We start from the raw sequence: 13,283 nt of genomic DNA on the forward strand, positions 1-13,283 counted from the left end.
GGGATTCACACAGGTGACATGATCATGTGTTCATTTCCAGGGGGCAGTGTGAATTGGAGACCAGAATAAATGTGGTAACCTGGTAGGAACCCAGTGCAAATCTCCAGGTAGAAATAAGATTTAAAAAATTGTACAGTTTATGAAATTTTGTAAGTTAAATAAAAATTACTTCATTTGATCAATATTGATTGCAGAACTAGAACGATTGTTCCTGGAAGCATTTCTGTGAAAACAAAAGTTTATGACGATAGCTGAAGGGAGATTTGGCCTTATTTACTGGAGGATTTTTTTCCCTTTATAATTTATATGTATCAAAGAAAGGTCATAAAGTACTAAAACTTACAAAAGTGCTAAGGATGAAAAATAAAGCAAGGAAGATGTGTAGGGGCTAGGGTCAAATTTTTAGGTAAAGTTGTCAGGAAGGACTTGACTGAGAAGGTAACATGTGAGCAAAGACCTAAAGGAGGTGAGAGAGACACAGACAGACAGAGGGAGAGACAGAGACAGAGACAGAGGAGTATTCCAGCGACAGGGAAAAGCAAGAACAAACGCTTTGAGATAGGAGTGGGCCTGGCATGCTCTGGGAATATTAAAGTGTCCAGTGAGTCTAGAATGTAGTGAGTAAAGCCACAGTCGTAGGAAGTGAGGTCACAGACTCTTGATCTCGGGATTGTGAGTCCAAGCCCTGAGTTGGCATAGAACTTACATTTGTTTGTTTGTTTCTTTGTTTATATTTTATTTACTTATTTGACAGAGACAGACAGAGAGCACAACAAGCAGGGGGAGCAGCAGAGGGAGAAGAAGGATCCTCGCTGAGCAGGGAGCCTGATGCTGAACTCCATTCCGGAACGCTGGGATTATGACCTGCTTAACCGACTCAGCCACCTGGGCTTCCCTAGACCTTATGCTTTTTTTTTTTTAAGGATTTTATTTATTCATTTGAGAGACAGAGAGATCGCTTCTCGGCCTTTTGGCTAAGATCAAGTAAGAGAGAGAGAGAGAGAGAGAACATGAGCAGGGGAGAGAGGCAGAGACAGAGAGAGAAGCAGACTCCCTACTATGCTGGGAACCTAATATGGGGCTCCATCCCAGGACCCCAGGATCACAACCTGAGCTGAAGGCAGATGCCTAACCATCTGAGCCACCCAGGTGCCCCTAGAGCTTACTTTTTCTTTTTTAAAATTTTTTGTTTATTTATTTATTTATTTATTTTTCAAGCCATAGAAGTTCATTAAGTGAAGATACAGAAAAAGCTCTCAAGAGTGAGAGTGGTTCGGACAGGGTTGCCAGTGGGGGTCTTCAGGGTTAGTCTTCTGTAGAAAGCTATCCAGGGAACTTTAATCCTTTTAACGTTTCTATTTATACCACCATTGAGCAAGGACTGGTGAAAACACCTTCAATATCTTATTTCCTTTTTAGAGTCTGGTTATTCTTCTTTGCTGGTCACAGGTGATTATCATAAAAGACACCGAACCCCCATGCCTAGGACAGGGTGGTCCAGATTATTCCCTTATCTCTGGTTTCCCCATACCTCCACATTTTTGGGATTTCTATGAGCCTGATCCCATGCCCCTCTATCTATCCCCCCTTCCTGTCCCTTCCTCATTCCTCCTCCTGGAATAGTAAACCCTAACTGATGTTAGGGAATGGGACGATGAGCCCTCTGGCTGCTTCCTGTTGAAATGGGGCGGAGGGCTGTGCGGTTGAATCTATCCAGGAGTCGGTCCAGAGGCTTGTGGTATGGCTCCAGGGGGTCATGATGGAAGGCAAATGGCACATCCATCAGCATATGCAAAAGGATGAACATAAAACAAGTGTTAGGCCCAAAAGTATCATCACATCCCTTAGATAGGATTCCCAATTACCAATTTTGTTAAATGGATCAGTGGATATCTAAAGCTTATTTAAAAATGAATAAATAAATAAATAAATAAATAAATAAAGGGAATCATGACTTAAAAAAAAATAGAATTCCTCCAAGGTTACCATATAATTCAGCAATTCCACCTCTGGGTATGTATCTGAAGTAAATGAAATCATTATCTTTGAAAGATATCTGTACTCTCACATTCATTGCAGGATAATTTCCTTGTAGCCAAGACAGGAAAACAACCTAAGTGTTCATTGACAGATGAATAGATCAAGAAAATGTGATATATATGTATGTACTTATACATATATATATGAATATTATTTAGACACTAAAAAGTTGGAAATTGTGCCATTTGTGACAAAACAGATAAAACTGGAGGGCATTTTGCTAAATGAAATGAGTCAGAGAAGGACAAATGCCTTCTTAATTTATATGTGGAATCTAAAAAACTGAATTCATAGAAACAGAATAGATATGTGGTTTCCAGGGGTGAGGTGGAGTATTGGAGATGGGGAGATGTTGGGGGAGGGATGGGTGAAGGTAGTCAAAGGATACAAACTTCCAATTATAAGTAAGTTCCAGGGATCTAATTGATAGCATGGTAACTCCAGCTAACAATACTGCTTCATCATATGCTTGAAAGTTACTGAGAGTACATCTTAAAAATTCTTGCTCATTTCCTAGTCGGGGAATGTAAGAAAAAAAAATGTTCACCACACACACATACTCAGAAAGGTAATCATGTGAGGTGACAGACGTGTTAACTAACCTTATTGTGGTACTTATTTTGCAGTATATGCATCTATCAAATCATCATGTTTTACACCTTGAAATTACAAAATGTTATATGTCAATTATATCTCAAGAGAGCTGGAGAAAAAAGAAAGTACTCCAGGGATATTATGAATATCCAAGTCTAGAATATTAGTAGTATGGAAGCAATTTTTAGCAGCACCTGTAATGACTCTCACAAGCAGTGTTCTCCAGAATAACATTTGGGAAATGAAATTATAGATACTCAGTGAATTAAACAAAAAATACTCAATGAATTAAAATCATGTCAAACTATGAGGAGTCAGATAAATTTAGATAGTGAATATTAATTAGTAGTAAAACAAGGGCCTTAAATTGCTGTTTGTTGGGGCAGCTGGGTAGCTCAGTTGGTTAAGCATCTGCCTTTCATCCAGGTAGCGATCCTGGGGTCTTAGGATCAAGCCCCAAGTTGGGCTCCCTACTCAGTGGGGGGTCTACTTCTCCCTTTCCCTCTGCCCCTCTCCCTGCTTGTGCGAGTGCTCTCTCTTTCTCAAATAAATAGTAAAATCTTTCTTTAAAAATGCTGTTTTGTTTAGGGGTGATGAGCTGCTGAGAAAGATTTTGGTCACCATACATGATATGCAAGCAAAAAGTAAAGTCAGTTTTAATACTCCTACTGAAATATCGAACTGGTATTTAGACCTAGACATTTTATTAAATTTAGTGGTAGAGTCTACAGTTAGGTGACATTGTAAAAAATTAAGTAAATAAATGCACATGACAAGTTATTTCTATTCCACTCTTAGGCCTATATCCTCTATCTGAGGTCAGCAAGGACTTCAGCTATGGACAGCTGAGGGAACCAAGCAGAAGGTCAAGAGACCCAGAAATTCTACAGGTGTTTATTGTTAACAGTCTGATTTGGGATCAAAGGCTGTGTAGAAAGGCAAACAGACCAGTGAAGTTCCTCTGGATTCCAAATTCACAAAAGGAAGGGACTGGAAAAGGTGGTAGGTAGAGAGGTTGGGTTTTGGTCAATGGGACCAGGAACAAGGCTCCAGTAAGTTGACCTGATGAAAACTGGGACAGATCATAAGTTACTCCTTAAAAAAGAAAACACCAAGGGCCCCAGGGTGGCTCAGTTGGTTAAGCATCTGCGTTTGGCTCAGGTCATAATCTCGGGGTCCTGCATTGGGTTCTCCACTGGTGGGGAGCCTGCCTCTCTCTGTCCATCCTGCTTGTGCTCTCTCTCACTCTCTCTCTCTCTGAAATAAATAAAATCTTAAAAAAAAAAAGAAAGAAAACACCTTTATTAAAATTTAACCCAACAGAAATACCACCCTAGGACTTAAATTCTCTCTGAAATAGAGAACCCAGAAATAGTATGGCCAAATTGATTTTTTTTTTTAAAGATCTTATTTATTTATTTGACAGACAGAGATCACAAGTAGGCAGAGAGGCAGGCAGAGAGAGAGGGGGAAGCAGGATCCCTGCTGAGCAGAGAGCCCCATGCGGGGCTCAATCCCAGGACCCTGGGATCATGACCTGAGCTGAAGGCAGAGGCTTAACCCACTGAGCCACCCAGGCCCCCCGCCAAATTGATTTTTTGATAAAGGTACAAAAGCAATTCTATGGAAGAAAGTCTTTTTAAGTAGAGTGCTAGAGCAACTGGACATCCACAGGTAAAAAATTGAATTTTGACCTAAACCTCTCACCTCATTAACCAAAAACGTGACTCAAAAAAGACCTAGACTTAACTGTGAAAGGTAAAACTAAAAAACCTTTAGAAGAAAACATAGGTGGGCACCTGGGTGGCTCAGTTGTTGTGTGTCTGTATTCGGCTGGGGTCATGATCCTCCGGGTCCTGGGATTGAGCCCCACATCGGGCTCCCTGCTTGGCTGAGAAGCCTGCTTCTCCTTCTACCATTCCCCCTGCTTGTATTTCCTCTCTTGTTATGTCTCTCTCTGTCAAATAAATAAATAAAATCTTTTAAAACAATTTAAAAAAAAGGAAGAAAAGTTGGTGAAAATGTTTAAGACATAGGATTGGTGAATATATATAATATATTGGTGAAAAGTATAATCCATGAGCTTAAAAATGACCAATCTAGAATTCATCAAAATTTAATACATTTCCTAAGCAACAGACCCTATTAAGAGGATAAAACAACAAGCTACAGACAGGAGAAAATATGTGCAAACCATGTATCTGATAAAGGACTCATCTGGAATATATAAAGACTTCTCAAAATGTAACACTAAAAACTAATGCAATTAGAAAAGAGCAAAAGACATGAGATATTTACTGCAAAGACTATATAGAGGGCAAATAAACACATGAAAAGATATTTAATATTATTAGCCATTAGGGGAATTAAATTAAGGCCATGATGAGATATTATGACACACCTATTATTAATGTTGGTTGAGCTAAAATAAAAAATAGTGAAGTAAAAACTGCTGGTGAGGCTAAGGAGAAACTGTATCTCGTATATTGCTGGTAGGAATGTAAAAAGGTATAGCTACTTTGAAAAATAGTAAGCAGTTTCTTTAAAAAAACAAACATACATGTATCACATTACCTAGCATTGGGCTTTTGAACACAATCCCAGAGAAATGAAATTTTATGTTTACACAAAAAAACACCAGCATTCATAGCAGTTTTGTTTCTAATAGCCCCAAATGGGAAACCACCAAAATGTTTTGCAACGGGTGAATGGTTAAACGAATAGGTATGTCCATACGTGTATCTTACTGGCTTTGCTCTTCTGGGGGATCCTAATACACCAGGAATGCTACTCAGCAATAAAAAGGAATGCACTGTTGATACACACATTAACTCGAGTGGTTCTCAAGGGCATTATACGGAGTTTAAGAAGCCAATCTCAAGAAGTCATACACTGCATGAGTCTTTTATGTAACATTCTTGAAAGGTCAAAATTATAAGAATGGAAACGGTACTGTTAAACCTTGAACAAAATGGGTTTGAACTATGCGAGTCCACATGTACTTGCATACTGTATTTATTTTTCAATAAATATAGTGCATGTATTTTTTTTTTTTAAGATTTTATTTATTTAAGTGACAGCCAGAGAGGGAACACAAGCAGTGGGAATGTGAGAGGGAGAAGCAGGCTTCCCGCTGAGCAGGGAGCCCCAAGTCTGGAGGGTGGGAGAGGGGGGCTCCATCCTAGGACCCCAAGATCAAGTCCTAAGCCAAGCCAAAGGCAGACGCCCAATGATGGAGCCACTCCTTTTTTTCTTTAACAAACTTTTTTTTTTTTTTCCCCAAACAAATTCTACGCCAGAGGTAGGGCTAGAACTCACAAGTTTTTTCTGTTTTGTTTTAAAATTTTATTTATTTGAAAGAGAGAGCACACAGGTGTGAGTGCGAGTGGGTGGGGACAGAGGCAGAGGAAGAGGGAGTAGACTCCCCGCTGAGCAGGAAGCCCAAAGTGGGGCTTAATCCGAGGACTCTAAGATCCAGACCTGAGTTTAAGGCAGGTGCTTAACAGACTGAACCACCCAGGCACCTCAACTACCTTTTTATTTTAGATAATTCACAGTTAATCATTGTTTTTAAGGTCAGTAGCCCATAATACAAAGATGTTTCCAACACTGGTCTCAGAAGATAATTTTTGTTTTATATTTATGAAGCAATAATAATATTTTTGGTGTTTAGAATACGATCGCAGGTTCAGGATTTACCGGGAAGACAGTAAATATCAAATATTGTGTTCCATTAGTTTTTCATTGAAATCCACATGTCAAAAAAATAACCTTTTTCCAGGCCATGTGTCCGAACTGGAAAATACGATCCTTACAACTAGAGAACATCAAACTGAATACAGTCCTTCCTGAGGGCTTACATACTGAATCTGGCAACACTTTGGAAAAGTACTACTTTAGGTTCTCAAGAATCCAGAGAGCCCTCTGGCTCTTCCAGTGGGCTCAGCCCTAAAAATGCTCAGTCCTTTGAAAAAATTATGAGTTGCAGGTGTTTAAATTTTCCAGGTTGTTTGGGGCGGGGGGGGGGGGGGGGGGGGGGGGGGGGGGGGGGGGGGGGGGGGGGGCCGAGGACGTGTCTTCATTAAATAACTAGTCCTAACAACAAACAAGGATTACAATTTGTGGAGGTAATGTTTACACTTAATGCACTGCTGCATTGCTGCATTTATTTTCCTTCTTATCTGTCAATCAAACCTTTCACCTCTTTTCTAAATTCCAGTATTTAACAAAACGCCAAATCCAAGTGAAGTAAACAAAACCCCACTCTATTAGATTGTGGTTCCAGAGCCTTGAGAACGAAGGAAGTTTGTCCCTTCCGGAGATCCGTCCAGGCGTTTGCCTGCAGCAAGATGGCGGCGGTCTCAATGTCAGAGGCGCTGAGGCAAATGTTGTGGGGGAAAAGGGCAGTGGCTGTAGCTGCCATTTCCGTTTCCAGGGTTCCTATCAGGTAACAGGATTGTCAGGCTTCTTCTTCAAGCTTCTGGGGTCTCTCCACTTTTGCGGGGGTTCTCTGCTGGCTGGGTCCCGGAGAAGGCCTCAGGGAAAGCGTTCTCTGCTGACCCCTTCCTCTGGAAAGGGCAGGCGGATTTGCGACTAGCTGCGATTCAGGGGCGCTGGCCAGGCGAGTGGGGGCGTGAATGCGGGGATGGGGGAGGAGGACGCATGGTTTCTTGGAAGGTTTTGGATTTTGCTGTGAGAGAGGGTCCGTGGGGTGGGGTTGTCTCCGGGTCTGCGAGCCGAGCTTTAGCCCCCAGAGAAGGGGAGGAGTCTGATTTTTCTCCCCACTTTCCGCACTTCTCCATTTTTTCACCTGTTTGCCCATCACGCCTCCTTGTTGGAAGGTTAGATCCCTCTCTCCCTTAATACGGTTTCAAGTGGTGTTAGTGGGTTTCTGTACAGAAAGATTGTTCATCAGACTGCTTGGTTGAAATTCATTGTTAGTGAGCATATCACTGTTAGTAATATTGGAAGGTAATTTTTTTAAAGGCTCGTGGTAATGTCGGCAAGTTTCCTGTCCAGAATTTTATTAAAGCTTTATAATATTTCAGAGATTTTTTGCTATTATTGTTCTGCTTTGAAGCGTTTTTGTGATAGTGATTTTTTTCCGGCTGCATTAATTGTCGATTTCCCTGGTTTTTTTTTTTTTTTTTTTTGAATTTTCCCGACTTTATGTTACTAACACAACAACACACACACTAGTATTTTTATTTGCGAAGAATTAGGTTTTATCGCTATTTTCGCTGCATATTAGAAACCAGGGCATATATTGAATATTTTTATGCATGCTCTGGAGATTACACTAAGAGCTTAGAATAAGATGGAAAGACTGTATGGACAGATGGGGATGGTTAAAAAATTGGCCTAGTCAAACGCTACTTAATTAAAAAGGATTTTTAAGACGTAGATTTTATTAAGGTTTTAAATAGTGGGTGTTGGGGGCTTGGGAGAAGAAGAGGATGTTGTGGGTAGGTTCAATGGCTTATGAAAAGCTTTGAAGGCGGTAGTGGATATATACATAATATATGGTCCTTGGAAAAAAGGATGCTAAGATTAGGGAAAGGTAAACAAGTTTGTGGTTAACTATTTTATATATGGGGAACTTGAAGAATGGAAAGTGCTTCTGTAAAATGCCCCACTGATTGACTTATGCTCTAAGAGAGGTGATCTAGTTTAGTTCTTGTTCTCCTAGACATTATGGAGATTAATTTTGCATTCCCAAGTAATGTATTCATAGTAGCCTTAGAATTCAAAACAAATTTGAAGGATCCACTGGTGCATGACTAATTAAGACATGACTGTATATTTAAGCTTAAGTCACAGCCATTTTGTCAGCTATTGTTGTAGTTGAAGTAAGATACTGGATTTTGGAAACTGATGATAATTAGTATTACTTACAAAGATTTGAAGAGTTTCTGCTTGAAAATGTGTTAGAAGAGATTTGAAAATAAAATATTACCTTATATATGGTAACCTCTGTTTCGCACTTTAAAAAACTTTGCTAAGGAAAACAAATTTTAAACACAAGCCAAATGACACATTTGTCTTTTTAAAAAAGATTTTATTTTTTTAATTTTTAAAAACATTTTATTTATTTATTTCAGAGAGGGGAGGGACAGAGTGAGAAAGAGGAAGAGTCTCAGCCTGGAGCCTGTTTCAGGGCTCAGTTCCACGACCCTGCGATCATGACTGGGATCACGACCTGAGCTGAAACCGAGAGTCAGATTCTTAACCAAGTGTGCCACCTGGGCACTCCTAAAGATTTTATTTTTAAGTAACCTCTACGCCCAGTAAGGCGCTTGAACTCAAAATCCTGAGATCAAGAGTCAGCATGCCCTACTGACTAAGCCAGCCAGGTGTCCTTATTTATTTGCTTTCTGTAACACTTTTTTGTTTTGTTTTGTTTTAAGATTTTATTTATTTATTTGACAGAGATCACAAGTAGGCAGAGAGGCAGGCAGAGAGAGGGGGAAGCAGGCTCTCTGCTGAGCAGAGTGCCCGATACGATGCGGGGCTCCATCCCAGGACCCGGAGATCATGACTGAGCCGAAGGCAGAGAGGCCTTAACCCACTGAGCCACTCAGGCGCCCCTGTAACACTTTTTTTTTTTTTTACCCAAAGAATTTATGGTCATCTCATCTTGAGGCAAATTTATAGCCCTTCTCTTTTACATATTATTGGCTTTTCATTGTTAAGTTTTCTCTTTCTGATATGATTCGGAGGTAATGATCTGAAGTTTGTGGGTAGAAAGACAACTAATAAACTGGATAATTTAAATCTAAAATTTATTTTATTGTAATGCTTATAAAACATTTACAAATAATGTAACATTTCAGATCACCTGAATAAAATGAGGGAGAGTAGAATCAGGCAGTTGGTAAGAAGGGGAGTAGTGAATAAATACTGAAGAAAGATGAGTAGAAGGAAAGACGCAGTTATGTTAGCTTGTATCAAATTAACTATAGTACATCCATAAGAAACAAGAGCAAACCAAAAAACCCAACAACATACATAGGGGTGAAAAATTATTTAAACAGTGTAGATGATTCAGTTGATCTAGTTACTGAGCTCATGCTCTAGAATGTCTTCGTTTCCACATGCTTCTCATTTCCCTGGATTGAGTGAGGGGGGAACCTGAGTCAGTGGCCTACATTTATTCTTACTTTCTTGGACTTATCTATGGAATTGTCCAGGGTAAATTTAACTACTTAGGATTTTAATTTAAAAGCTAGGTAAAGGGGCGCCTGGGTGGCTCAGTGGGTTAAAAGCTAGGTAAAATGGTACACTGTTTCAAAAGAGCAATACTCTGGACTCTGTGCTTGATACAGTTGTTTTTGTTTTCTTTAACCTGTTCATGTATACTTACCTAACCTTGTTTCATTATTTCTCATTTAAAAAAAAATATATATATATACATTTTATTTATTTATTTGTCAGAGTTGGAGCTGCAGGCAGAGCGGGAGGGAGAAATAGGCTCCTCACCGAACAGAGAACCTGCCCTGGGGCTCCACCCCAGGACCCTGGGATCATGACATGAGCCGAAGGCAGAAGCCTTAACCCACTGAGCCACCCAGGTGCCCCTTTGGGAGGCTTCTTTTGGGCTCCTATCTCTGGCTCTTGTGCTGCCCTATTTCCTTTTTCAGCATTAGAGAAGCCAGTATGAAGTTATGAGGTTCTCCAGGAACCTCCGTTGAGTAAGATATGCTGAAGATGACAGTCCTAAGGTTGACAAGAGTTCTGTGTATGTTACACCTTGCTGTGAAATTGTCTTAGCCCATTTTGAGAAACCTCTAGGACATATAAAACCAGTTGATGGCTTCATTTCAGATAAGCTGGATAAATTACTCTCTGAAGTGCAGCTACTTTCGCTCTCTTTGAAACATGTCAAAGCCCAGTTCAGTGAGCTTGAAGTATCTCTAAAGTGTCTTTTTTTTTTTTTTTTTTTTTAAAGTAGGCTCCATGCCCAGTGCTGAGTCCAAGGTGGGGCTTGAACTCATGACCCTGAGATCAAGACCTGAGCTGAGATTGAGTTGGAAGTTTAACTGACTGAGCCACAAAGGCTCCACTAAAATGTCTTCTAATAGATTTCATTGTTTTGCTTATTTTCCTCATTAAGAAATACCAGTAATTGGTCTATTTTCTTCAGTAGTGGACATCTTTGTTGAATTCTTCTTAGAATTAAATATTTTAATACATTCATTACAGTGTCTGGTACATAGTAAATCTTACTAAATAAACTCTACTTTTATTTTTGGTTTGAATATCTGACTATGTTTCTTTTCTTTAATCTTGTGATATTGTGGTAATTGCTGTTATTGTTTAAAATACTTGCCTCTGTTCCCTGTGACAGGATTATACATCACTGCCTCATTAGCCAAGTGATTTGTTTGGGCCAATGCAATGTTACTGGCAGTAATACGCCATGTCAGGCAAAAGCTATAGGACCTGTCCTATGTTTTACCATGTCTCTTTTCCCTCTGCCTATGAGGTAGACATTTTAGGTGGGATTTTTTTCCTTTAGCTTAGATCCTGGAATGAAGAGCACACGGAGCAAAGTTAGAAGCTGGTTCTTAACAGATTGTGTAAAATATAAAGTGACTAAGAAATAAATCTTTGTTGTATGTTACAAAGATATTTAGATTGGTAGTTGCCTCAGCATAACAACCTATACTGATCCTTTTGTTACATATGTACATGTACACACACTTGTAAATGAGCAATTTTTAGCACATGGACTGATACATCAGTAGTGAGGCCACAGGCTTTTGGAGGGCTGGAAAATTTGTTTGACTGCAAAAAATTTTTTGTATTTTTGTATACTTCATGACGCCCATGTAATGGCACACACATAATAGGTAAATGTTTATCACATAGATGAGTAAATACATATTTAGAGATGTGTGATTGTGAGGAGAAACAGGAAGCCATGGGTACTGTTTCTATTAGTTGCCTCATCGATGAAAGCCAAGGAAGCACTAACCTACATAAATGTGAATATAAAATATCTACAGGACATACTTTTTTCTAATTACTTGAGGTGGTCTTAGTTTAGGATATTAACCTAAAACTGTGTTATACTTCTGGATTGAAGTTGTCTTACAGATTTTTTTGAACTCGTAAATTTCCTTGACAAATGTCCTGATTCTTATATTCAAATTTTTAAAAAGAGGTGGAAATGAATTTACCTGGGAAAGGGTATTCATGGAACATGATAACTTTTTTTGAATAATAGTAACTAAATGTGATTGTTAGATTTGTGTTCTGCAAGCCACTTTACATGAAGTTTTTAAAAAGTTAATTTTACATTGGGCTTAATGGAGAAAGAAGGAGCAATTTGATTCCTTTCTAATACATGTTTTCTTGGTATGGGATGAATAAAGAATAAGGCAATTTCAAATGGAGATGCTTCTAAAATAAATCCCTTGGTGAAAGTTGAGAATCATTTTTATGGTATTTGTTCTGAGCACAAATTACTAATAGCTGACATTTATTCCTCACTGTGTATTACCCACTGTGCCACTACTTCACCTGCATTATATTCTGTATTTCTCACAGTAATCCTGTGAACTTAGGGGTTCTTGTTTTTCTCATTTTTCAGACATACAGATGAGAAAACAGATTTTAAAATTTACATTGCTAGGAAATAGTCCGGTTTAGCAGTCTAAAGGAATGTCTTGACTTTAGTAGTGAGAAATACAGGTGAGATAATAGAAAATTAAAACCTCGGTGTCTTCTGTTTTTATTTTAGCAAAATATCTTTGAGAAACTATCTGATGCTCTTTACTTTCACTCTACTGTTCCTTTTGTACAGTGAGAGTCTCCAGTTGAGAAATTAGGTTTTTTTGTTTTATTTTTTGTAGTAAAGATTTTGTTCTCTTAAGTTTGGTGATGATTTTTGGTGAGAAACTGTATATGCAACTTGATTATTATACTTTCTTACCCTCTTAAAAAAACTCATGTGATACATGTATTAAACTGAACCTGTTTTTCTTTTTTTCTTATTACAGTAATAATTAGAAAAAAGTTATTGTATTCTCATTCCTTTAAAAACTATCAAGTGCTATACTTTCTGAATGCTTTTGTCTGCTTTCTAATTGTGTTTTTGTGTCCTTCTTTGACTGGTTCGCTTCTCTTTAGCAGTTTCACTACCCTTTTTCATTTATCATAAGTTTGAATACCAAGCAAGTAAAACTGTTAGGATTTTGTGTAAAACAAAGTAGGCTTAATGAAGCTCTGATGATGACTGAAATTTATTTTGCTGTGATTAAAACCTTGAGCTTTGGGGTGCCTGGGTGGCTCAGTGGGTTAAAGACTCTGCCTTCCGCTCAGGTCATGATCCCAGTGTCCGACCTGATCCCAGAGTCCTGGGATCAAGCCCCCACTTCGGGCTCTCTGCTCAGCGGGGAGCCTGCTTCCTCCTCTCTCCCTCTCTCTGCCTGCCTCTCTGCCTACTTATGATCTCTGTCTGTCAAATAAATAAATAAAATCTTAAAAAAAAAACCAACAAACCTTGAGCTTTCTTAAGGTTGACAGATAATTACATATAATACATGAGCTCTTATTATAACTTTTTTTTTTTTTTTAGTTTACAGTATCCAAAGACCCTCATGGAACCTTAGTGTACCTGAATTATGGAGTGGCTAGATCCTTCA

At 38.9% G+C, this 13,283-nt stretch overlaps 1 protein-coding gene across 2 annotated transcripts in view; it reads left to right on the forward strand.

Annotated features, from left to right (window-relative positions):
• The first annotated feature begins 6,944 nt into the window (after positions 1-6,944).
• The window catches only part of NDUFS4 (NADH:ubiquinone oxidoreductase subunit S4), a 110,953-nt gene continuing 104,614 nt past the window's right edge, over positions 6,945-13,283 (forward strand). Inside the window, exon 1 of one of the 2 annotated variants that reach the window (XM_032851463.1) lies at positions 6,945-7,081. In XM_032851463.1, coding sequence (XP_032707354.1) covers positions 6,984-7,081 — 98 coding nt within the window. In that variant the 5' untranslated portion in view covers positions 6,945-6,983. The remainder of the gene's footprint in view (positions 7,082-13,283) is intronic. The other variant, XM_032851462.1, reaches the window with a different exon arrangement.

The sequence above is a fragment of the Lontra canadensis genome, unplaced genomic scaffold (assembly GCF_010015895.1).
Source record: "Lontra canadensis isolate GAN:19392208 unplaced genomic scaffold, GSC_riverotter_1.0 scaffold5, whole genome shotgun sequence".
NCBI classification, from domain to species: Eukaryota; Metazoa; Chordata; class Mammalia; order Carnivora; family Mustelidae; genus Lontra; species Lontra canadensis.